Source organism: Marmota flaviventris, chromosome 10 (genome assembly GCF_047511675.1).
Source record: "Marmota flaviventris isolate mMarFla1 chromosome 10, mMarFla1.hap1, whole genome shotgun sequence".
In the NCBI taxonomy this organism is placed as follows: Eukaryota; Metazoa; Chordata; class Mammalia; order Rodentia; family Sciuridae; genus Marmota; species Marmota flaviventris.
The window spans coordinates 112,851,303-112,878,457 of NC_092507.1; the positions used below are offsets into that span (position 1 = coordinate 112,851,303).

Below are 27,155 nucleotides of genomic sequence, written 5' to 3' on the forward strand. Positions count from 1 at the left end.
AGTTCTCTAAAATGACTCTAAGATCCTTCAAGGAGGTAGAAGGCATATCTGTATTGCTGTCCAATACCCACATAGCCTGGCTCAGCACTCAACAGGCCTGGTGAGATTCCTGAGGCTAGTCAATTTAACAGCTTCTTTCTGTACTTGTGCTTGTAGCCACTAGAAGGCGCCATTTGCCTTTTTTTCAAAATACATTTTTTTTGGCATGTCCCCAGTATGAAGGAAAAAATGAAAATACTGGAGCCTACAAGAAAAACAGAATGCTAGGCTCAAGAAAAGAAATGCTGTCCTTAGAAAGAGAGCTGGATGGCTTCCTGTAAAGGTAAGAAGAGACTCTATCTTTGGATTTGTAGCTATATACACATACACATAGCCACAATTTATCTGTTTATTTCATTGCCAATGAGCCTGCAATCTTCATGAATATTGATGAAGCAAACTTTTCTTCCAATTGGTAAGAGATAATCAGGTGTGCAATAACTTGCATTTTGAAAAGGCACCCATTTTTGCAACACAGCTGATCACATGAAGATACACATCACTCAGCCTTCTGGCTCTTGGGTTGTTTCTCAAAAATTTTTTTGGTTTCTAGAGCATAGTCAAATTTATGGCTTATAGCTGTAATGTTTTAAATTACTGTAAATGCATATTTCTGCTGAGGAATGAGCAGGGAAATTTCCCCTCTTTTGTCCCATTACCTCCTCATCATGATCCAAAGGCAAGTTCCTCTTTCTATTTCTAGCACGTTACCACTACCCTTCTGCACCCAATGGCGTATCAGTAAATGTTAGTCATTTTTACAATTACATTCTTCATAGAACTTAAAATCTAGGACACTTGTGAAGATACACGTGAAATATACTTTGGGGCTCCAAATGACAATGTTGAACAGATACATAAATGGATAACAACATGATCCTATATATCCATATATATGAGTAGAAGGTAGATATTTGCAAAGGCATTAAGTTCAGATTTAGTATTGTCTTTGAAGGGCATAATCTGAAGCCAGAAAAAACCTAGATGTGAGTCTCAGGCTATAATTGGCCTTCCTACTTAAAATATTGTACTTACATGCTCTTAGAAAGTTATTTGATTTCTCTAAATCTCAGTTCCTTCCTCTGCAAAAAAAAAAAAAAAAAAAAAAAAAGAATAAGGATAGCCACACTGCAGGTTGTAATGAGAATCAACTTTTCTACATGTCTTGCTAGTGGAAGAAAGAAAATCCAAACTACACCATGGCACCAAAGGAAGTTCAGAGAGGATGTAGATGAGGAAGGGCTGGAGCTATGGTGCAGGAGTATCTAGAAATAAGGACTGCAGATGGTGTGACCAAAACACCTGACAAGAACAACTTGAAGGAGGAAAAGTTTATTTGGCTCATGGTTACAGAGGGTTAGCCCATGGTCAACCTAATTCAAGACAGAAAAATCATGGCAAAACACCATGGCAGAGGAAAAATTGTCAGTTATAGAATGACAGGAAGCAGAGGATGGGACAGGCCTCATATGCTGCCAGGGACCTAATTCCTCCAACTAGGTCCTGCCCCCCAGTAGTTCATTCAGCTATCAATTAGATTGAACCACTGATGATGTCAGAATCTTTACGATCCAATCCATGCCTAAAAGCCCCACCTCTGATCCTTGCTGCATTGGGGACCATGTTTCCAACACTTCCAAACTCAATCATAATCTGTTGAAATCTGTTGAATTCGTTGAAAGAGATGAATAGCTATGTACAACCAGTCTCAAAACTCAACAACCACGAAAATTAGGGGACCAATAGATCTTAACTATCTACATCCCACACAACCACATCCCCAGGTTCACTTACTAATTTAGAGGTTTGTGTCATTGCAGGAAGATTTGTCATCCTTCCTTAGAAGGGCAACTATTGTCAAAGATTTTGAGAAAATAACTTATGCTCCACAGAAACCCTGGGACCAGAAATGACTGACTAGAGTTGAAGCACTTCATTGTACTTCATAGGGACACCTGGGTCATCTGACCAATACCTCCCTCCCTTACTTCCAGCTCTCCTCACCCCCACGCAATATTTGCAAATTTATCACATGTGCAGCTGTCCTTCAAAGAAATGCTGAGGGCAGGAACTGGTTAGTGATATTTAGGGCATTCTCTCAGTTCTTGTTTTGGCTCAAGGAAAAATTGGTAAACAGTCAGATGAGTGGGGCAATGGAGACCACAGATGTTCCCTATTCCCTTTTGCATAATTCATCTCTTTCGATTTCCCCCCAAACTGCAGGGAATGACCATGAGCCCTCTGTCCTAATGTCACAACATTTGGGAGTGCTTTGCTACCTAAACATAGTCCAGAGTGTAGAAGGACTTGTATGCAAAATTCCTGGACTTAAATTTTGGTTCTGTCATGCATTTGCTAAATGACCTTGGCCAAGCCAATTAAACCCTCTGCATTTCAGTATCCCCACCCAAAAAGACAAGGCTAACAATCTCTAAGGATTCCCTACCACCACCCCCATAATGGGGATTGAACCTGGGGGTTCTCTAAGACTTAGCTGCATCCCTAGACCTTTTTATTTTTTGAGATAAGATCTCACTAAGTTGCCCAGGCTGGCCTCCAACTTGTAATCTTCCTGCCTCTACCTCCTGAGTCTCTGGGATTATAGGTGTTGCACCAGAAATCTTGGCTTTCCTAAAGATTTTAAACTATAAAAATAAGTTGGAGTTGGAAATGGTGGTGCATGCCTATAATCATAGTGACTTGTGAGGTTGAGACTGGAGGATCACAAGTTCAAGGCCATGTCTCAAAATAAACAATAAAAAGGGCTGGGGAGGTAGCTCAGTGGTAGAATGTCCTGGGTTAAACCCCCAGGACCAAAAATAAAAAAGAAAAGAAAAAAATCAATTGGTCAGTCCTTAGATCATATCAAAATTCTTCAAAATGCTATTCTTTGGCCCCCTTTTGTTTTTGGTACTGGGGATTAAACCCAGGAGTGCTCAACCACTGAGCCATATCCTAAGCCCCTTTTTATATTTATTTAGAGACAGGGTCTCATTAAGTTGCTTTAGGGACTTTGCTAAGTTGCTCAGGCTAGCTTTGAACTTGCAATCCCCCTGCCTCAGCCTCCTAAGCAGCTGGGATTATAGGTGTACACCACTGCATCTTTCTTTGTCCTCTTTTTACACCAAATATATTCCCCTTCTTCCTCTAAGTGTTTCTCGTATTCATTACCTCATCTTTTCCAAGAAGTATTTCTCTGCACATTTTATCTGACTCACTTCCTACTAATAAATTAGTTGCCCTGATCCCTAGCCATTAGAATTGAAAACAGAGATGAGCCATTTACAAACTTTCAAGTTGGCAGAATTGGGAACCTGTGCAAAGAAAGGGGTTGGAGGGACCTAAATTCAGATGCTCAATAGAAGCACTGTTTATACAGTTCCAAAGCCATGGATCTTTAAAAAAAGTTATTTAAAGGCATTCTCCTTTGTTTTATCTTGTTTTTTCACTTCTTGCTCAGCACTAGAGATGCAGCATGGACTGAGATGAGGACCTTAGCCTCAAGTTTCTAAAGGGTAGTTCCTGGCCTGGTGGTGCATGCCTTGTAATCTCAGCAATTCAGGAGGCCTAGACAGAAGGATCATAAATTTGAGGCCAGCAATTGTGAGGACGTAGGCAATTTAGTAAAACCCTGTCTCAAAATGAAAATAAATAAATAAGAAGGGCTGGGGATGTAGCTCAGTGGTAAAACATCTGGGTTAAATCCCCAGTACAAAAAAAAAAAAAATCCCAAAATGTAAACAGGGGTACCAACACTCAAACAATGTATTAAATTGACAGTCAAAGCAAAGTATTTTGGGGGCTCAGACAAAACAATAATTCGTTTTGACTGGAAAAAGCAGGGCAAGTATCTCAGAAGAGCTGGCGTTTGAGTTGTTTTTTTCCCACATTAAAATAAATTGAAGGGGAGGGCCTGGAAAGGGTAGGAGGAAGACACAGAGCAGTGAGGCAAAAGCACAGAGATGTGAGGACTGAGACACTTGAGATTGTCTTATTAAATATGTCTGATACAGCTGGGTGCTGTGGCACATGCATGTAATCCTAGTGATTCAGGAGACTGAGGCAGAAGGATCACAATTTCAAGGCCAGCATGGGCAACTTAGCCAGGCTCTATCTCAAAATAAAAAAGTAAAAAGGGATGAGGATATCTCTCAGTGGTAGAGCACCCCTGGTTTCAATCCCTAGTACTGCAAAAAAATAAAAATAAATAATAATAATAATTAAAATTAAAATTTTAAAAAGAAAAGCAGCAGTGTCCACTAGGTGGTAGCATAAGCTTATCCAGCTTGGTCTTACACAGAGCACATTCTTTTTTTTTTTTTTTATTTATTTTTTAGGTGTAGATGGACACAACACAATGCCTTTATTTTTATGTGGTGCTGAGGATCAAACCCAGGTCCTGCCCGTGCTAGGGGAACGCTCTACCGCTGAGCCACAATCCCAGCCCAGAGCAAATTCTTTTTTTGACAGGTAACTAGATAGGCAGAGAAGGGAAAAGCTCCTGTTGTGTAATCCTAGGCTTTGGGGCAGATTCTTTTGTGGGTAAGGGAGAGAATTATATGCTGGATATTCAAACAATGAAGTAGATTGGATCAATGGCAATCAAGAAATAAATTTTTAGTACGATAGAACCCCATCTAAATTTCTTTTCTTTTATCTGTTTTATTTAACTCCTTTCTGTTTTGAGTAATTTGAATTAGGACATAAATATATGCTTAATTAATTTGCGTATGTTACAACTCAGAGAGACCACATTGGGATTCAATATTGTCTTATCAATATTGAATAATATTGTCTTACCAATATTGTTTAATCAAAGACAGAATTCAAAATAGATAAATATGAGGTTCTGCATTTTGGTGGTCAGAATGATTTCCACAAGCACAGGTTGGGGAGGAAAGAAGTGTGCCTTAGATGAAGACATAAACCTAATGTCAATATCACCTGACTCCTGTAAAACAGATCTCCTTAAGCACATGAAACTTCATGTAAAAGACTTGAGTTCTGTTTCTACTCCATCACTAACAAGTCATTTAACCTCTCTGGGCCTCAATTTCCTTCTCTCTAAAATTAACAAGTTGGACTATATCTCTAGGTCCTTTCCAATAGTAAAATTCTAGAACTCACTCCTTCATCGTATATAGAAGTGGTGTCAACATCCACTCATGGCCTTTTTAAGTGCCTTTCTTAGTGTCAGAGCCTGACAAAATAAAAGGTAGCCAGGTGTGGTGGCATATGCCTGTAATCCAGAGATTTAGGATGCTGGGGTAGAAGGATCACAAGTTGAAGGCCTCTAACTTAGCAAGATCCTGTCTCAAAAAAAGAAAGAAAAAGAGCTGGGGGTGATGTGGGAGACCAACCTTACACGTGACTGAGTCACACTCCCTGGCTGGGTACTGAGGTACTCAATCACAGAAAGGTGGCAGAGCTTTCCCCACCCTTCTTGGGTCCAAGGGTCCGTGTCTCGTGCATGGGTGTGTCTTGCTACAGCCCCATGGAGTGAAGCTATGCTCACTTGTTCCTTTGTAATATGACCCCTTGTCCTGTTTAGGATAGAATCTTCCATGGAAGTGCCTTGTGTGTGTCCCTTTCTCTTACTGTGCCCTTGGGTGTGGCCTACCCAGGGGGCAGTCAACCTGGGACATCATGAAGATACTCAGCCCCGTGAAACCTGACCCCTTGCCTCATTTGAATAGCTTCCCTCAATAAAAGGGGTCAGCGTGTGCTCTTGCTCTCTCTCTTCCTTCGGACCCTTAAGGTCAGAGGAGCCGTCACAGCCACCCCAAAGAAAAAGGTATTTGTGTTTCTTGTGTGGTTACTTTGCGCAGCTCAGTTAGCCCAGTTTAACTGGAGTGACCCCTGAGCCTTTTAGTCTCCAACAGAAAGCCGGCAGGGTGACTCAGTGGTTAAGCGCCAATAGGTTCAATCCTCAGTTCTGCCTGAGAGTTCCTTGCAGCCAGGTGTTGGGTATAAACATCTGCCCCCTGTGAAGCCCTTGCACAGTAAATAGAAGGTGAAAGTGCAGTGTACTTGGCAGTTTGTGTTACTCTTGGAAATCTGGTTAAGATGCTTTTGGTTTTTCTGGAGCAGCAATAGCTGAAACCTAAAGTCCAGGCTCAAGCTTTCTAACTAGAGTCAGGGCCCTGAGCATGTGTTTCTTGGGGCATAGCAGAGAAGGTATGGTCCTGGTGCCCCAGCAACAGCAGCATTTTTCTTACTGCGGCTGTTTCCTGATCATGACAGTGGCTGCATAATTACAGACTGATTCTGATTCTGGGAGAATCCAGAATTCAAACTCCCTTGGCGGAATGATATTGGAAGACTTTGCCGAAAACTCAAACTAGAGTCTGTTTGAATAATAAATAATAGCTTTAAAGCTAATGATAAATCCTTTCCTACTTAATCCATCTAGAGTGAATTTTTTGAAACTGAATCTTCATCAATATAATCATATACTTAGAAAGCTGCTTCTTCTTCTTCTTCTTTTTTAACAAAAGGCCTGGAAATATACCCATAAAATTGTTAAAACATTGGTTACCTCTATAGCCACTGATGAGAAGGTGGAAGGGTAGCAACTGAAAGTAGAATTGAACATATTTTTCTGTACAGAATGACATTTTTAAAATAAAGACTATATTCATTAATGATGTTATGTTTAATCGATCAAATAAAGTGGATGACTTATGTGTTGAAAGCACAATCCACAGCATGATCAAAATGCATCTTTTTGTCTTTCATAATCCCTTTAAAATTTATTTGGCTTATTCCACTCAAGATGTTTGAATTCATAAGTGTGGCCCAAGACAGTGTAGAAACACTGGCATCAATTGAGACCTTGTCAGAAATGCAGACTCTCAGGCTCCACCCAGGACCTACTGAGTCATAACGTCCATTTGTAGAAGAGCCCTGGGTGATTTATGTGTAATTAATTTGCAAAGATCCATGAATTTTCTGCTTCTATCAGTTATGGAGAGTTCTGTGATGACTTTAGGCTACAAGGATAGTTTCAATTTATAAATTAGAATACCAGTCCTAGATGTTCATTAGACCTCCAATCTTTATTCAGAGGAAAGTCTTGGTCTTCCTATTTGCTTATCCAGATAAAGCGCTCTCTCTCTCTCTCTCTCTCTCTCTCCCCAATTCTTACCCTCTCTCTTTTCCCTCCTCCACTCATTAATATCTATTTCCTTTGCTTTTCACTTAAGCCCAAGTAGAAGACAAGAGGGAGGAGAGGAGGAGGATAGGTAAAAAAGCAGTAAGTTCTAATTTGGCTGGGCATCTTTTTGCTCTCTAAACTTGGCAGGTGGCTAATGTCAACTCTTCTCCTATGGTAAACTTTGCAGACTTTTGTGAGATGTTTGTTTCTGTAACTGCTTTTTCTGTCATATGGCACTCAAGGTAGATGCATTTCTCTTCCAGATGTTTATTTGCATCTCTTCCCTCAACCACTAGGAATCCAGATGCAAAATCAGCTTTTTGGTGGCTTTGTCTGCTTCTCCTGGTGGTCTTATTAGAACCAAGGCAGGGGCTGAGGTTGTGGCTCGGTGGTAAAGCACTTGCCTAGCACTTGAGAGGCCCTGGGTTCTATCCTCAGCACCACATAAGAATAAAAAAATAAAGGTATTGTGTCCAATTACAATTAAATAAAAATAAATATTTTTAAAAAACCAAGGCAACCCAGTGCCAGCTCTCTATTTTTCATAACCACTGAAATATATACACATGTGGTTTTAGGTTATTCTTTGTACAAGCTGACCCCAAACGCTCTATCTATCTCACAACCACAGCTTACTTTAGCTTTCTCATGTCAGATTCCTGTAGCTTTTCTAACTGCAAAGAACACATTTCAAAACTTCCTGGATGACTCCATGTGTATTTCCCTTGTTAGACTTGAGAAGTAAATAGTAAACTTCTCCACTGTAGGGAGAATCATGGCAAAGAAATCACCCCACAAGTCCTTTCTCTTCACATTTTAATGGGCCCTCCCACTTTTTTTTTTTTTAATCTTCTTAAATGTGATTTCAAAGTCCAAAAGTCAAGGAACAGATCCTCAAACATTTCCTTTGTAAATTCTACATATGATGATCCTCCAGAATTACATGTTTTTCTATCTTAAAATATTACTTTTGACATCCTGTCACAAGTACAATTGCTTAATTCTAAAAAGTTAAAAATAAAATTCTGCCTTCCTGCTTATTCTCCCCAGATACACCCATCTGAGGAATTGCAGTCAGCTGTGGGTCTTACATTTTAAGCCAGATATAAAGCAATTGGAGATACATTCAGAAAAGTGAGGATGGAGAAGGTTCAAGTAAGAAAGAGTTGAAAACCCTGAGAAAAAAAGTTGGGGGGGAAAAAGGTTTATCTCTAAGAAAACCTAAGCATGACCTAAGCAGTATCTTTAATTATCTGATGGACTGTCAAGAGAACCAAGAACTAGATTTCTCCTGTGTAACCCTAGGCTATACATTGAATAGAAGTCTTAACAAAATCATGTTGTTCATTATGTAGAGGAAAGAACTTTTGAATTTCCAGAGCTGTCCAAAGATAGAACTTTCCTTGGGAGATAATGACATCCTCACCAAAAAAAAAAAAAAAATCAAGCACAGCTATATGGCCACATGATAGAAGTTTAGAAGCATATCGAAATTATTTCTTTGTTGAACTAAAAAATCTGTGAATTACCTTCAGTTTTTTGAGGACCTCCAATTCATATGGTTTTTGTTTGTTTGTTTTTGCAGTGCTGAGGCTTGAACTCAGGGGGCACTCTACCACTGAGCCACATTCCCAGTCCTTTTTTATATTTTATAGGGCCTCACTAAACTGCTGAGGCTGGCTTTAAACTCATGATCCTCCTGCCTCAGCCTCCTGAATTGCTGGGATTACAAGTATGTACTATACCTGGCTTCCAATTCATCTTGAAAGATGACCACCTCTAGCCCCTTTCTAAAGAATGTGTAAAACCATGCATAACTTTTTCTTTCTAGACAATTTGAAATTTGCTTTCCTAGAAGTCATATTTTCAACTATGTTCTAACATCTCTGAAATCATGATACATCTTATAAATGCTATTTTGCCATAGTTTTCACTGTTTACATATTCATGAACATTAAAGTGTCAGCATCAACATTTACAGAATGACTGTGAGCAGCTTGGAAGAAATTTCTAGTGAAGCAGTTGTTGGTTGTGAGACAGGTGGGGTTAGTAGGGAATAAGACAAATTTAGACACATTCCTGAAGCAGAAGTCAAATATAAGCAGGTTCCAGATAAGTGTAAAGCATAAACACCTATCAACAATGACTTTTGTTTTTATGGCTTTTTAAAGGAAGTGCTTAACTGGGTACAGTAGCCCACACCTGTAATCCCAGTGACTTGGGAGGCTGAGGCAAAAGGATTGCAAGTTCGAGGCCAGCCTCAGCAATTTATTGAGATCCTATCTCAAAACAAGAAATAAAAAGGGCTGGGGATATGGCTTAGTGGTTAAGTGCCCCTGGGTTTAATCCCTGGTATGTATAAACAAGCAAACAAACAAATAAATAGTTATATTTCCATTGCTCTTCAAAGGATAAAAAGTTGTGGGAAGCCACTCTGAATGACCCACACTTTCCAGTCCTGAAGCAAGAGGCTTTGACCAATCATTACATTTTGTGGCTGGCGTTGTCCCAGCCCCGGGGAAGTAGAAGGCGTGTCTTCAGGTGTAGGCATGTCACCTATTCTTTTGTAATCCGCACCTATAGGTGATATAGGTAATACACTCACCTATTCTTTTGTAATCCTACCCCTTTGCCTGTTTGGGATAGAATGTTCCATGGGAAGGCCCTTTGTATGTCCCCTTCTCTTGCTCTGCCTTTGGGTGTGGCCTTCTCAGATGTCAGTCAACCTGCTGACAGCAGACATCATGAAGCTAGACTCAGCCCCCTGAAACCTGACCCCTTGCCTCATTTGAATGGCTTCTCCTCAATAAAAGTGTTCACAGCTCATGTTTCTCTCTCTCTCTCTCTCTCTCTCTCTCTCTCTCTCTCTCTGATCCCTAAGGTCAGTGAAGCCATCACAGGACCCAAGGAAAAAGGTATCTCTGTCTTTTATATGATTATTTTGTGAAGCCCAGTTCACCTGGAGTGACCCTGAGTGTTTAGTTGTGGAACATGACAGAAAGTGGTGATATAGAGGTGAGGGAACATAGATGGACACTGATAAGTCTGAGTTGAAAAGTGATTCAGAAAAGCCAGAATCTGAATGTAGAAAGGTTTTTGATAGGAAGTTTACCCAGATTATTAAAAAAAAAAAAAAAAAAATATATATATATATATATATATATATATATATATATATATATATATATATATATATGAAACATTCCCTTTTCTCCTAACAGTATAATTATATTTCCCTGCTTATGCCTACATAAGAATGATTTGTGATTTTAAAAAGTCTATTTCTAATTAAGTCTAAAAGACATTGTGTGTTAACTTGGCCACGTTTTTCCTTTCTCAGTTTCTTTAATGGTATAGCCTACAATTAATATCATTTGAGGTTTAATGAAGTTTAGTTGTAATAACAATTTGCTACTTTTATGTATCAGATATGTTACTTGCTTAATCTCATTTAATTCTTCTAGCAATTTTGTAAGGCCTGATATTATTATTATGTTTTAAAGATGAGGAAACAAAACTTCAGAGACAATGTATCTTGCCTGCTGCTAAGTAGTAAAAACAATAGTTGAACCCAACTCTATTGACTCTTAAGCTAAGATGCTTAACCTCTGTACTCTATCACATCTAATTAGCCACAGCTAATTAGCTTGACTGTTGTTACTTAACATGATATACTAGGACTATATGTACTGTTAGGAGAAGAGAGAATGGTCATCTCTCATGTCATCGAAGTGAGACTGCTTCCTTTGAAATGAAAAAGACTGAAGTGTATTATACCAATTCTTTAGCCTCAGATGTATCAGGAAAGTACTTGCATGTGGGGTCTCTTATTATAAATAGAATGTCAGGTTTAAAACCAAAATTTGCAGGTGTAGTTGGGAACAAATGAAGCCAGTATGGACTAATTGTAGTGCATGTTGGAAATTCAGTGAAGAACTAGGATGATCTTGCTTGGTATAAGGGGTTCTAATGAGCAAAAAACAGATGTTTAATAAGGAAGCATAGTCAGGAGTGAACTTCTCCTGACTATGCAGACCAGCTAACAAAGAATTAGAAGATGCATAGGCTGTTAGCATTACCAGCAGGAACATTGAGTCTGAGGGGATGGTTCAACCAGAGTGCTGCATGACCCAAAGCTAGTAATGCCAACTAGACCCAACTAGAAGTACTAAACAGTAAATAAGGAATCAAGAGGGCTTTATGGGTTTAATTAAGAAATGAATGTATGATTATGCACTATCTTGACCACGGCAGGGGAAATTAGCTCTCACATGCAAAATTAGTGGAAGTGCAAATTGGTACAGTCACTTTAAGAGATAATCTGGTGATATATGCTAACATTTATTTTAGTTTATACATAGTTTATCCTGTTGATATATGATAATTAAAATTAAAGATTAAAGATGCATATTCTTTAATTAAATTGCATTTAATTAAAGATGCATATACTTTAATAAAGCAACTCTATTTTAGGAATTTATCCTACAACAATTCAGATATGTACATAAAGACATGAGATGTTCATTGCAACATAATTTAAAATAACAAAAGTTATTTTATTCCACTAATAGTAACTGGAAGGTGTCATCTCCCCAGGAAATGATTTCTGTATACACCCCTCTCTTCAGGTTTAGTGCCCTCACCCCTGTGCTTATAAGCACCTAAGCATCCCCTATTCTAAAAACTCTAGTAATAAAAGGATCTGTTTATTTGCCTGTCTCCCTCTGTGAGGTTACTATTATCTACCTCATTTTGCAGAAGAGAAAGCTTAGACTCTAAAGGCCTCCCAGCCCTCCCATTGGACAAAAGTATATTCAGCCAGGTGTGGTGGTGCATACCTGTAATCCCAGATATTGGGGAGGCATAGACAGGAGGATCACAAATCTGAGGCCTGTCTCAGCAAATTAGCAAGACCCTATCTTAAAATTTTAAAAGATGGGGGTGGGAGGGTGGGGATGTAACTCGGTGGTGCAGTGCCCCTAGGTTCAACCTCCAGTACCCAAAAAGGAAAAAAAAAGAGAGAGTATATTCAAAGTCATAGAGGCACAAAAGATGGTGGGATGGTGATGTGTTGGGAAAAAGAGCAAGGGGTCAATGTGGCTAGGTGTAGTATGATGTTAGGAGAGGGAACTGGACTTTAACCTACACTTAAATCTCTTAGGAAAAAGTTGTAAGTGCAAAAAGGAAAAAAGCTTTTCCATAGAGTCAAGATGAGAAACTGAGATTTAGGAAGAACAGAAAAAGAGTAAAGCTGAGATTCAAATGGAACTTGACTGGATCCCTTTTGATCTTTGATAGAGGACTTTTGGTTTCCATGTCTGGTATCTGATATGGACAACCGCAAATTTGGAGTTTGAGGCCTGAGTTTGAGATACAGAACTGATTGGAGGACCAGAAAGAATCAGCTTCCTCCCCAGGCATTGCCAACATTTTGCTGTCATCCCTGCCACTTAGGAATGGAGTCTAAGATTTCCTTTGGACAGCCTGGGCTAGCCAGCTTTCAGTTTCCCTAAACGTATGTTGGGACCTCAAACAGAAGCTGAGGGAGGATAAAGCTACTGTTTCCTTAGTGCAGGTCTTTCTGGGATATCATTAACAGATAGCATAGGGAATGGTCTTGATCCTTCTCAAAGACAGTGGAGTCAATAGAGCATGTCAATTTTCCCTCCCCCACATGAGACAGTTGGGTCATCAATTATTTTCATTCTCTCACCAAAAAAAAATACTTGATATCCCCCAATTTCCACTCCCTAGTTCTAAGTAACAGTGGGTTGCAATACAGGAACAAGAATGCTGTGGTTGCTAATGAGGTACAATGCAAAAGAACTGCCACAACAGCTCTTACAATTGGCTATTTCCCTTTAAAAATGATGAACTGATTTGTGTGTTTGTGTGTGTGTGTGTGTGTGTGCGCGCGCGCGTGTGTGCATGCGCATGCACACATGAACTGAGATACTATGATTACTAACTAAGCTTGTTGGCCCTAATGCTAGTCACTTCCTATTCTAGACCAGGAATGGCAGAAACATTAGGGGAACCAAAAATCAGAAAAGTGAAAAAGAATGGGTACTGGAATAGAGGGTAGTTAGCTAGTGAAGGGGATGCCTGGGAGGAAAGTTGTGGCAAGTTAAGATTAGAGAGCTGGAAGTCAGGGCTGGAGATGTTGCTCAGTGGTAGATGGTTTTCTACCACACATGAGGCCCTGGGTTTGATCCCAAACATCACAAGAAAAGAAGAAAAGGAAAAGGAAGGAAAGAAGTCTGGAAATCCAAGACATACAAAGAGACTTGTAGACCAGATCCCTAAGCTAGAGACCAGGACATTCTCAGAATTAAGCAAGTATTCACTGAGATCAGTTTATTTGATTCTTCTTAGCTAATTTTACATTAGCATCTCCTCCAGTAAGACTTATTGAGGCTCTCAAACCAGGAATGCTTCCAAATATCCATCCAACATATCAAACAAGTACTTTTAAACAAGACACTCATGTTCTGATCCCATCCTACTTTTCTATATTTGTCTCTGCCACCTCCCCCCCCCCCAAATACAATCCCCCACACATAAACACACAGAATTCTCTAACCTCTCCCAGCTATTTGTAGGTCCACAAATACACAACAGTCTTTCATGTCCCTATGCCTTTGGATTCTCAGCCTATTTGCCCTACCCCTCAATCTGTCTCACATCTCCTCTTGGTGAATTCTTGCTCTTTTTTCAAGGTCCAGTTCCTTTTCTGAATTCCTGTGGTTTTTTCACAGAGCATTCATCACATTGCATTATAATTTGTGTGCACCTGCTTGATTCCCTGGATAATTACAGTGACTTTGTAATAACAATATGGTGAAGAGTGATTTTAAGAATAATATGGTGAAAAGTGTGAATGTTATTTTAATCATTCAGAAAGAAATGGAAAATGGAATATGACTGAAAATCTTTAAAACACAAGTAAAGAATGGTGGAAAACAATTGTTATTAGTTCTCAGCTTTCACAGGTAAACTTAATTGAAGAAGGATGTGGATCTAAAGAGAATAAGAACTCTTTAGATCAAGTCATACCAGCTCTGCAGAGAATCCATGGCTAGAGTAGACAGAGGAGCTGTGGAAATTAGACTTTCAGTGAGAAAACTCTTAAAATTGTAATTGAGATGACTTCCCATTTTTCTTCCTTCATAAAGTCTCCACATAGGGTGGGATCTAGATCTGAACACATTTATATAGCTGTGTGTTAGTGTTAAAATGGTTTTTAAAGAAGAAAAATGCTGCTAAAAATGTGGATTCAGCAATTTTGAGGATTTGTTTTAAAACTTTCTTCAAAGAGATGTCTCAATGCAAAAGATACCACTTGTTTAATTTTTCATTAAGATTTGTGTGGCCCACCTGCCTGGTGCTCCCAGAGCCCATCAGTGGCTACATGCGGGCAAGGGGTGTGTGTGGGGACAGGGGGTGCATCTAGGTGAACGCCGACCTTCATAACTTAGGAATGGAATACTTTCCCACTCTAAAAGTAATTAGAACCCATAACTTTGAAGATATAAACACATCAGTAATAAGGCTGAAAGTCTTTAATATTAACAGAGAAGTAAAATAATTATGAATAATTCCATCTTAATCCCAAAATGTTCTAATGTTTTTTAGTGACCTCAATGAATTTAATTACCAAAAAATGACTTGTGCCGAAATACGTATGTTAGACTTAATATTAGCTAAGGATGACTAAATTCACTCCAAAAGGAAACTACAATGAAGTAAAATAACATGTTCCCAAACGGAATTCTGTGAGAAGGAACACATCAAAGACAATGCTTGTGGTTACTAGCTGCTGTGTGAAGTCGAAATCATCAACCACCACACTTTATACGGACGTCTTTTAAAACCACAGCAAAACAAAACAACAACAACAAAAAAAAAAAAACAAACAAACAAACAAACAAAAAACAAAGGGACGCAGAGATAGCTCAGAGAGGTCTGCGCGCTAGGGGAAGTAGGAGAGATCTGGGAAAATGAACCTGGAGAGAGGAAGGTATCCGTAATTCAGCTCTCCACTGGAGTCGTCTCGGGGGTTCCCCGGCTCAAAGCAAAGTGGGAAGTGGGGGTTTCGGGTGTTCCCTTGAACTCTGGGAGGACTTGTGGCTCCTTCAATTCCAGAACCACCCGGCTCAAAAGGCCTTTGAGCAGCTGCATTTCTCGGAGCAAAAGGTCTACATTGGGTTTCAGAGCTCCAGCGGATTGTTCCAAGAGCGTCGGCGGAGCGCAGGCGGGTGACCCAACAGTGGGGGCGCTGCCTCCTGGGAACTGCAGCCCAGCTAAGGTGGCGTTTGGGACGGAGGTGACGGACTGGACCGATCTGGACACTGGGGGCTTTCTGAAGGAGAACGGCTTGTTACCTGGAGCGAAGGCTGCAGCTTGTGGGGCTGGAGCGGTGGTGGACGCCTGATCCAGGGGGGAGCCTGTGAACACGACACACCAAGTGATGTAAGGCTGAAATCGTCAGCCCTGGGCGCAGGGGTCGGGGAGAAACTTGGGGCTGGCGCAGGGGAACGACGAGGACCTGAATAGCGGCAAGGTAGAGAGGTGGCGCTGGGGTGAGAGAAACAGGACCAGGATGTGGAGATTAGAAGACAAGGGCCGGACAGGGGAAGGAGAAAAGGCGACCCGTGAGTGTGCAGAGGCGGAAACTGGGCTGCCGGCGGTGGGAGGGCGTGCCAGTAAGGAGGGCGATTACTCACCGGGCCCTGGGAGTTGCAGCCACGGGCTTCGTTTCCGGACGCTGCGAGTGGCGGTAGCCGCCTCGCACCAGTACGCTTCAAGCTCTTCTACCTCGGGCTCTGGGACCATGTACTCAGAGCCCCAGTCGAAGCGGCGAACAGAGCGACTGTACTTGTAGAAGGCGAACTGCAGTGGCGTGTCGCGCTTCTGTGGGTGCAGGCGCGTCTCGCAGCGCAGGACCACTCTGCGGTGCGCTGAGCCGCGGATCTCTTGAGGGCGCATAATCCTCAGCACCGGCGTCTGGAACAGCTCTGCAGAGAGGGCAGCCCAGAGGCGGAAAATGCATTTTGGGTTTCGACAGGGATAGAGCCCGGCAAGGGAGAAACCAAGGTCAACCTGTCCATCCCTCCCCTTCCCTCCCACTTTCCGGCGCAGGGACCTAGCGGACCCAGAGACCCAAGTGTAGCCTGTGTGTACACGTGGAGTGAGGGAGGAAAGGTTTTTGAAAAGTGGGGCAGAGGATCCGAATCTACGAAGGGTCTTAAAAGGTTGAAGGGAATTAGGACCAGACCAGATGCTTCAGGCCACCACCCAACTGCCACTCAGCGTGTATTCTCCAGTCTAGAAGTGGGAGCGCTGCACCTGCCACGCGGGGTGCTCGGAAGCTAAGCCCTCGTCCCAGTAGCTTAGCGTCCTCTACTACTGCCGCTGGCCTATTGGTTAGGACCGTGGGGTCCCCTAACAGAAGAAGCTGGGAGCGGGGAGTGGGGAGTGACACCAGCCTACAAGCCGGCTGCAGATCTCTCACCCATTCAATCGTCCGTGGTCTGAGAAACCCACCAGTAGCAGCTGCTCTAACTCCGCCTCCACCTTTCCCCTCACTGTTCCTGTCCCAGAATTTCCTGGCGTTTCCGGACCCCAAGTCTCGCCTACCTTGCACGGTCACAGCCACCTTGGCGGAGAACATGGGCGCGCTCTCTACCGGGATGCGCATGGTGCCAGAACACTGGTAACGCCCACTGTCGCTCGCACGCGCCTGCAACACTGTGTAGTTGGTGCTAGAGTGGAAATAGCGTACAGCCTGGTCGTCGTGGTAGTAGTGAAGCTTGTAGACCACCTTGTCGTACCAGCCGCGGCAGCGCATAACCAGCGGTTCGCCCTCGAACACCGCAGCATAGGGCACTTGCAGAATCAGCCAGTCTACACCGGATAAGCAGATACGGTTTGCCTCACAGTCAATCCAGCCCTGCTGGTCTCCTCTTCTCAGTTTCCCTGCTTCTCTTCCATAACTGCTTTCCTTTTCTCCCCACCACCTCCTTCCCCCTTTCCTGAACCGGCTGGTCTTGCTGGGTAACTGGCAGGTGACAGTTTCATAGAGCAGAAAGCTTAGAGTCGGGAGGAAGGAGAAAAAAAAACAGTTTCTCTTTAGGTACTAGGGAGGCAAAGATGTGCTTTCTTTGGGTCTAGCCCATCAGAATTAAGCTTAAACTCTTTAAAATGACTTCAGGGCCTTCCTGACCTGGTCCCCTGGTTCCTTCCTCAGCACCCACTTCAGTGTTCTTCTCTGTGGCATTTCTTATTTACCCTCCCCACCTTTCGCTCAACACAAGTTAACTTCCAACCATACTGAACTGCTGAGAAAACTGGCTGTGCTCTGAACCCAGGGCCTTTGCATCTGCTATTTCCTCAGCCAGGAAGCCCCTCCTTCACAGATCTCAGTTGAGTCTTATTTATCCTGTGTGTCTAGATTTAGACCTATCTCCTGAAGAACACTGCCCTGACACCCTAGGACAGCCTTAGGTATCTCCCAAAGCACCACATATTTATCCAATCACCATCAGCATCATAGCTAACATATAATAGCCCTTAATAGCCCTAACATATACTACATGCCATTTTAGAATTCTTCGAGTAATAGCCACAATCCACGTGCCACTCTCAGTCTGTGAATTTCAAACCATTGTGTGTTGTAGTCAGTATATGCTTGTTTTCAAGTATAAGTGCTAATTTGAACATTAGGTGACACCCTTAAATTTTAAATATAAATTGTGACCCACCACGCTAAGATTTATATGATACTCCCTATGAAGTGGCCAATCCTGTATCTTAGTGAACAAATTATTATTCCTTTTCTTATCATATTTTGAAACCCTTCAAGTATTTCCAGCCAATTTCTCAGTTGACTCCTTTGTGCATGTGTATACATGCCTCTAATTAAATTTTGATTAAGTGCACTGTTCAGTTCCTGTTTTTTCTTTAATAATATTTCATAATTCATTTTTAATGATTACAACAGTCAAAGAGACAGACACTATTATTGTCCCTACATTACTGATATGAATACTGATATACAGAGAAGTATTCCTCTTGCTGTGCTCAGATGGGGCAGGGACACTTACTTTTCCTGCTTTGATCTACTTTTTTCCTGCCCAGCCCCCTGAGTTCTCCATTCAGTATCCTATGTCCTCAAAACTTTTGCTCTTCTGATCTGATTTGAGAAACAAACAGAAATGTTGGTTTCACACTGTGGCAGAAGGTTAAAGGGGAACTTTGAGCCAGGCAAACCTTACTTCATCTCTACCACAGCACTGCACAGACTCCTGCCTACTCCAGAGACTCAAGTAGTCCTCAGTGTGACCCTCTTTTCCTGCCTCTTGGGAATGGACAAGTGTGCTCCCCCATAGGAAGGCCAGGATCACCAGAGGAGGTCCATGTGCTCTCTCCCCTCTGCTCAGACCACTCACCATTAGATACAGAGAGATGAATGGGGTCACTGACAGGTGCTCCCCGTGTCTGGCACCGATATACCCCTGGTGTCTGTACCTCGATGCTCTTCTTATGGGAGGGCAGAAGTAGGTGGCCCAAATACCAGAGAGTGTTGATAGGCCGGAGCTCCAGGAGCACAGGGTGGTATCCATCACATCGCAAGGTTACCCGCTCCCCCTTGAAGATTGTGGTCCAAGGTGGGTGTAGAGACAATATGGGCTTCTCCAGTGTAGCTGGGGATGTGTGGGAAGGGGCGCCATGGGAAAGAGAAACAAGGTGAGGTACATCAAAGATGTGTCCTGAGGTTGGGAAATTTTAGAAAACCCTAGTTTCCAGGACCCAGCTCACATACTAACCCACCCCACAGGAAGGGAGACCACACTCATTGGGCCACAAACCAACAGTTCATCAATCAGCACCCATTTCTACAAGCAAACTTGGTCAGGGATTGAAGAAGTGTTAGAGTCTGCAAAGAAGAGTGAAAAGAGATACTATTTCAGAACAGCCAAAAAGTGGGGAGTTTACCCAAGCAGATTACCTAGGGAGATTGGAGTGGAAGTTTTAGAAAATTGGGTTGAGGGATGCATTCAGACTCACCAGCTTGCCCACTGCTTTGAACTGCAAAACAAAAAAGAAGGAAAGGGGGAAGTGTTGGAGATGAGAGGAAGGAAAGATTCTTGACCAAAGGAAAGATCAAAGGTCTCAAAGCAGTTTTTTCTTCTGTCCCCAGTTACCCCAGCATTGCAAAAGCTCCCTCTTCTCTTCTCCAAAAATAGATAATGAACACTTGAAATCTGAGGATTGAATGGCCACTTCCCCTTTCCTACACATCCTGCCCCAAACTATTCTCTACCACCCAAAGCCCTTCTGGTGCTCATTTGAAAACTTACCTAGGAGAAAGAGGGCTGTTAGTGCCCACATGGTGTGTCTGCTTGCAGCAGCTGTAGAAGGATGGAAATGTGCTGGCATGGTTTATGGGTAGAAAGAGAAAAGGTGGCAGTGGCTGACCTCTGAGTACTAGGAGACACTGCTGTTTTCCCCGCCCATTCCTAGATCCCGAAGATGGTAGACTAAAAAGAGCAGGAGACAGAATATGAATATGTTACCTTCTACCCTCAAGTATCCCAAACATCAAGTGTTGTCTGTCCCATCCACTACCTTGATACCTAGCCTTCCCAGCTCAGGCCAACCCTGTCTTCTGAAGAGAGGGCATGCAGAACTTAGGCCCTCTATAGCACAAGAGAGTCTCATAGAACGCCAGCTCCTGCAGGTAACCTTGACATCTTCAGGCTCCAATCAACATTCCACTATGTTCCACTCCCTCCCCACCAGCCAACCCTATAATCCTCAGTTGAGGAAGACACATCCTCTTGTCCACAAGGTCCACCTAGGGCTTTTTCTGCTCCCTCCCAGATGTCAGACATTGGTACAGGTCTAGAGAGGTCAATGTTGGGTCTCCTGCACCAGAATTGACATTCTCCCACAAATGAGTAGATTCATTGACCACCCTCCCATACCCCTGCCATCTGATTCTCCAGAGACAGGAGTATAATGTGTTTCCCCTCTCTCTCTTCCTGAAAATTTAAACCCTCAGAAATTAGAAGACTCTTCTTTCCTGCTCACCCTAATGACCTCACCTTGTGGCAACTCCTCTCCTCCCTCCCTTCCTTCCTTCCTTCCTTCCTTCCTTCCACTGGGCCCTGCAACCCCTTCCCAACCACGTCTCAGTCCCAGGACTCCTGACCTGCAGTAGAGAAGTCACTGCACCAGACCTTCGGAAGTTTCTCAGATCCAACCTCCTGGCTCTGCTTCTTGTGCTCTCTGAGCCATGTGACCATACCTGAGCAATGGGAACCTGAATTTTCATGTAAATACTTAATGAAGTTTCCAACCTGATAGTATATCTGCTTAGAATCTCTCTTGCCCTCATCTATGGCTGTTTAAAAGAAAGGCACCTCCTTCTCTTGGAACTCTGGCAGGAAGGAGATCAGTTATCAGACACAGTCAACTTATTAAGATAGCATACTCCTTCTTTTTTCTCTATATTTATATTGGTATATTATAATTATAAGGTGGTGGGACTTGTTGTTACATACTAGTACATGAACATAACTCATTCTCCTCTTTTGTTAATGCCCAAAATTCCACTCTGAAAATTCCCTCAAAATTTTTGCTCAATGTGCCATTCCTTGTTAAAAATGCAAATACATCTTAGGGTATGGTCATTTAAATTATGCTGGTCACTTCATATCCTGTTTTGAGAGCAAGTTTTGATTAAAAAAAAAGATAGTCATGTATGTCTGAAAAGTAGAGAAGTATTGGATAAGGTTCTCAGGAATAGGGCAGGGAGATAAAAATAGATACTAGGAGCAGAGATGATCAACTGTCTACTATGAGTGCCCGGGCTGGGCAATGCTTCTGTGCTTCCCTGCACCCTGCCTGGCTCTTCATCTTGGGACCAGTATGGGGGCTCCTCACATCATCCACACTGCCTGTACAGAGGTCTGGCTTCTGCCAACAGGCCATTCCCTGCATGATAAGAATGCATTGCAGCTGGCCACGGTGCAGTAGCACATGCCTATGATCCTAGCAACTCGGGAGAATGAGGCAGAAGGATCACAAGTTCAAGGCCAGTGAAGGTAGCAAGACCAAGTCTCAAATAAAACAAAAGAAAAAAATTTTTAAAGAGTTAGGAATGTAACTGGGTTCTATTAATTTAAAAAAATAATAAAAAATTTTAAAATGTAAAGCACCTGTCAGTTATCCTCTTGGTTTGTACAGGGGACTCTAATTTGGCTTCTCATCACCTAGAGCACAGGTCTTAGTCCTTTTCCTGAATTCCAGAAGAAACCTGTCTACATCCAAAATTTATGTGCTATGTAGTCTTTCCTGGAAAACTCAGAAATCAACTGTCGAATTCACATCATACAGGGCTCAAAATTTGACTCAAAAAATATCCTGCTCATCCCAACTTTCATATGAGCTTGCATAGATATGGCATGGTGAGTCTCAGCATCAGGTGTATCCATAGGACACAAATTAATTAAAAAAAAAAAAACAGTAAACTGTAAATGGTTTGACGAGAAAGAGGTGAAGTGAAAGGAAGGGAAGTAGGGTGGTGGGGGAGAAGGGCTGGGGATTGAATTGCAGCAGGTTGAGTTCCATACATTTGTGATAATGTCAGGATGTATCCTGATGTTGTATTAACTAAAGAGAATTTTAAAAAATGAATTAATCGGACATTATCACCCTATGACTACATGGCTGCTGTGATTCTACATCATGTACAACCAAAAGAATGAGAAATTATACTACATTTATGTATGATGTGTCAAAGTACATTCTATCATGTATAACTAATTAGAACAAAGGCACCTGGAGGCGGCTTCCCTTCCCTGAGTCCCAGGCGCCGGCGGCCAACGCAGTGACAAGAGCACCCAGGCAGACCCGGACAGTCCCTGGGGCTCTGGGGCTTGGGGAGCCGCTTGGGAGATGCGTTCTTCCAAGGCCCGCCTCTTCCCGCAGGATCCCATGTCGGTGCAGGACAGGGTGAGGGGGACGTGGACAGGGTTTCTTGCTTGAGGAATGCTGTTAGGCTTCCTGAACAGGTTGGTAGTGTGGAATAGAGGATGAGGAGGCAATTTCTGAGCAGAGTGTTTCTGTAAGAGGGAGTGTCCCAGATTATGACTCCCAAGTCAGTTCTATCTCTCCAAGAGACCAAGCTCTGTGAGATGGGTGGCCTTATCTTAAAAGTCACCCTTCACTTGGCTGAGCATAAGGAAGCACACACACCACAAACAGAAAACGTGCATGTGTTGAGCATGTGAGAAACAATTCTATTTCAGTACAAATTATCAGCACAAGAATCAGCATATTGGAGAGAAGCCATTCAGAAGTGATATGGGCAGAACCTCATTTGTGAAGAGCTGTAAATTCCATGAACCAGAAAGGCCTTTATATGCAGAGACGTTGGAAGTGATTTCCAACAAGCTTGGAATTTCTCCATCAACAGTCTTCTTCTTCCTGTGGAAAAGTAAAATAGCAATACATTCTATCGTCATGTATAAGTAATTAGAACAAATTTTTTAAAAAAAATTTTTAAATGAGCTGCCTCTCGCAGGGGAAAGCTCATTGTAACTGGGAAGAATGTGATGAAGTGTTCATCCCCAAACACACATTTGTTCAGCATTAGAGAGCCCTCACTAGAGAAGGATGTTACATGTGCAGAGAGTATGGGGAATCCTTTACCCACAGCTCCAGTCTCATTAAACACCAGAGTACACACTGGAGAAAGACCATATAAGTGCTCAGAGTGTGGCAAGTCCTTTAGCCAAAGCTCTAACTTCTTTCAACATTGGAGAGTTCACACTGGAGAAAGGCCTTATAAGTGCTGTGAATGCAGTAAATTCTTTAGCCAGAGCTACAGCCTCAATAACCATTGGAAAGTTCACCCTGGAGAGAGGCCTTTTGAGTGTGGGGAATGTGGGAAATCTTTATCCAAAGATCCAACCTGATCTAACATCACAGAATTCACACTGGACAAAGGCTTTTTAAGTGTAGTGAATGTGGGAAATTCTTTAGCCAGAGCTCTGCACTCCTGCAACCACATAGTATTCACACTGGAGAAAGGCCTTATGAGTGTGGGAAATTCTTTACCTACAACTCCAGTGTTCTAAACCACCAGAACATTCACACTGGATGAAGGCCTTATCAGTGCAGTGAACATAGGAAATCCTTTAGTCAGTACTGCAGCCTTATTCTACACCTGAGAGTTCACACTGGAGAAAGGTCTTATGAGTACAGTGAATGTGGGAAATCCTTTAGCCAAAGGTCTGCATTCCTTAATCACCACACAGTTCATACTGAAGAAAGGCCCTATGAGTGCAGCAAATGTGAACTCCAAATTCAGTGACCATAGGAGAGTTCACACTGGAGAAAGGCCTTAGAGGATCATTAGTGTGGAAAATCTTAGCAAAAGCTCTGGCCTTATTCAACACCAGATTTACACTAGAGTAGGGCCTTATAAATGTGTTGAATATGAGAAAGCTACCAGCCAAATGCCTTTCCTCAGGTACCACAAAGTTCACATGGGGAAGACACCCTAATGTCCTGGAAGTGGGGTGCTTTTTTGTTTAATGCAATGACACTGGAGGAGATCCCTTAGATAGACGCCATTTGCCTGAACTGAACCTGATTCATTCACACGTCCACATTAATTCCAGGTGTGGGGGAAGCTTGAAGCTTTGTGCTGTATTTCTAAACCTGTCCAAGGCCTTTGCCCAAGCTTTAGTCACCTTCAATACTGTAACTGAAGCCGTATGGCCTCTATCACCTACCAGGCACCCACAGTGTGTGTTGGTACTCCTTTTGCATAGGGAAATGGTTAGTCTTTGCTTTCCTATCCCAGAGAAGGATTTGTGAGATGACAGCATTCGTTCCCAACGTGTTAAGGTCTGGATCTGACTCAGGTTTGGCCCCAAGGACCTGGTCTGAGTCCTGCTTGTGAATTAAAAGATGGACTACATTTTCCAGGGATATTGTTTGTCTTTCATGACCAGTGATGGAGTTTCGTGGCCTTTACCTGACCAACCTGAGAAAAGTCTGCCTCTTGTTTCTCTGCTTTGTGTGATGATAAATTTCTTTAAAAAAAAAAAAAGAAAGAAAGAAAGAAAACTATCCTGCCCAACATTTATTTATTTCTTCTTCTTCTTTTCTTTTCTTTTTTTTTTGACATGGGGGATTGAATTTAAGGGTGTTTTACCACTGAGCACATCCCCAGTCTATTATTATTATTATTTTGAGTCAGGGTCTTGCTACATTGTAGAGGTTGGCCTTGAATTTTCATTCCTCTTGCCTCCATCCTCCTGCCTCAGTTTCTGGAGTTGCTGGTTTTACAGGCATGCACCACACACCAGGTTCCTGCCCAACATTTCTGCCCAGCTATCAGATGGAATATTCAAATGTATTAATCCACTCATCAAATGGATTAATCCATGGATGAGGCCAGAGTCCTCATGATCCAATCCCTTCCCAAAAGTACCACCTCTGCATATTGCTGCATTGGGGACCGTGTCTTCAACACGTGAGCTTTCAAGGGTATTCAAGATCCAAACCGTAACAATAGTATTGTATTCTAAATATACCATTTTATGTTTTACCTTTAAAAATCAGTTCCATGTATTTAAGATTCGGACATTTTTCTCTATTTGCATCTTGTTTATTGCTTCTGACTGCCCCAGTATTCCACAATGTTTCCATTACATTGGACCTGTCCATTACCCTAAAGCCCTGATTGCTAATCAACCCTGAGCTACCATAAACAATGCCACATTGAACTTATTGGTTCATATTGTGAGGGCTGAACAAACCAGTTCACATAACCAGATTAGAACAGGGCAGCACCTAGGAGGCTGCCTCTAAATTAGTGCTGTTGAGGCTATGATTGATGCTCCCTGCAGAACAGCTGATATGTTTTCATGAGATGCATAACTGGGAGTGAGTCTGTAGTGTTATGATCATGAATTTCATGCATACTCCAAAAGCAGATCTAATATATTGGCAAATCCTGATGACTCTATCTTCTACATATCTTTCCTTGTAGTTATTTTTTCACCAAGTATCCAGAGAGATACTTTAAAAATGGAACCCATATTGTGTTACTGTCCCTCAAAAATCCCTCAAAGGTGCACTGACAATAAAGCCCAAATATTTACTCATGGTCTATAAGGCCCTACAGACTTGGCCTTTACTTGATCCTTGACATTATTTCCTCTGACTTTCTGCCTCACTCTGGTCAAGTCACACAGTGTTGTTTATAATGGCTCATAGAAAATTCCACACCTAGTCTTGCTCTGGTGCTTCACTTGCTGTTCTTTCTGCCTGAAAGATTCTTATTCTCCCAGATCACTGCAAGTTTCACTTCCTCACTTCACTCAAATACTACCTCCTCAGAGAGATAGTCACTAATCACATAATCTAAAATAGTGTCCCCTCATCATTGTTCTCTGGCTCTGCATATTGTTTTATTTCTTTTCATAGCACCTATTATCCCTACCATTGTATCTATTTGTGGTAGGTTTTCCTCCATTGGAAGGTAAACCCCATGAAGACAGGAATTTCTTTTTCTTGTTCCCTGCTATATCACCGTTTTAATCAGCTTCTTCACTGCTATAACTAAAATACCTGCCAAAAACAATTTTAGAGAAGGAAGTTTATTTGAGGGCTCACGGTTTCAGAGGTCTCACTTCATAGACAGCAGGCTCCATTCCTGGGGGCTCTAGGCAGAACATCATAGTGGAAGCATGTGGTGGAGGGGAGCAGCTCACATGATGACCAGGCAGCAAAGAGACTCCACTCACCAGATAAAAAATATACACCCCCAAGGCATGCCCCCAGCGATTCACCTCCTTCAGCCATACCCTATTGACTTTAGGTTACCACTCAGTTAATCCCATTAAGGGATTAATTCAGTGATTAGGTTAAGGCTCTCATAACCCAATCATTTCTCCTCTAAGCCTTCTTGCATTGTCTCACACATGAGCTTTTGGGGGATACTGCACATCCAAACCATAACTATCACTTAGAATAGTGACAGCACATAGCATAGAATAGTGACAGCACATAGCATAGTAAGTGTTTGTGGGCCAAAGAAAGAAAGATTGAATACTGTGATATTATTCTCAAAATGTTTGCATTAGTGCATACTCATGTGAATGGCTCCCAACATTCCTACTCCTTCTTGTCATCAACATTTGGTATATATGTATGTATGTATGTATGTATGTTTATATGTATTTTTGCAGTACTGGATTGAACCCAGGGACACTCTACCATTGAGCCATATCCCCAGCTCCCTCCCCCTTTTTTAAAAAAAATTTTGTGACAGGGTCTCACTAAGTTGCCCAGGCTGGCCTTGAACTTGTCATAATCCTGCCTCAACCTCCTGTGTAGGGGGAATTATAAGCATGTGTTCCCTGTGCCAGGCAACATCTGGTATTTCCTAACTTTGTAACTTTGCCAAATAAGTTTTTATTTTTCCAAATAGAGATATTTTAAGAATTGTTATTCTTAAATATAAACTTTTGAATAAGAGAAAGGCGTTTCAAATACCAAAGAAATATAAAGGCCTATTTTAGGCTAGAGAGCAGAACATTTCTTTAAATTGAAAACCTTTACCTTTTATGAAAAATTCACACATGGTGAGTGAAAACTAACAGTGATTGCCAGAAGGAACTCTTTCAGGAAGACAGCATTCTGTACTTCCACATTCCTAAGAAGTCCCACTTGTTCACTGTAAAGGGGGAGAGTTGACATCAAAAGGGAAGAAGAACTTTAAGGAGGCAAAGCAAGGATAAGACCCCTCCCAACTCACATACTGTTTAAATTCCCCTTGTGATTCTAGCAGGTCGTTTTGTTCCTTCCTTGTCCTCATCTAAGTTGTAACTGAATCTAAGTTTTCTATGCTGGGCTGCTGGATGGGGCAGAGGGA

The 27,155-nt window shown here is 42.1% G+C and overlaps 1 protein-coding gene across 1 annotated transcript; it reads right to left on the bottom strand.

The window, feature by feature from the left end:
• Positions 1-13,537: 13,537 nt before the first annotated feature.
• Fcrlb (Fc receptor like B) lies at positions 13,538-22,728 on the bottom strand. Its single transcript, XM_034635238.2, has 6 exons — positions 22,579-22,728; positions 22,089-22,326; positions 18,646-18,966; positions 16,835-17,101; positions 15,922-16,212; positions 13,538-15,642 (listed from the first exon to the last, which is right to left on the bottom strand). Exons 1-6 carry the CDS (start codon positions 22,726-22,728, stop codon positions 15,227-15,229), a joined length of 1,683 nt encoding a protein of 560 aa, XP_034491129.2. The 3' UTR covers positions 13,538-15,226.
• Positions 22,729-27,155: the final 4,427 nt, after the last annotated feature.

Coding starts and splice junctions, on each gene's coding strand:
- Fcrlb (XM_034635238.2), bottom strand. CDS start 22,728: ATGACGATAGAATGTATTGCTATTTTACTTTTCCACAGGAAGAAGAAG. Junction 18,967..22,088: donor CTGGGTGCTCTTGTCACTGC/GTTGGCCGCCGG, acceptor TCCCAACCTCAG/GACACATCTTTGATGTACCT. Junction 16,213..16,834: donor GGTGGCTGTGACCGTGCAAG/GTAGGCGAGACT, acceptor CCCTCTCTGCAG/AGCTGTTCCAGACGCCGGTG.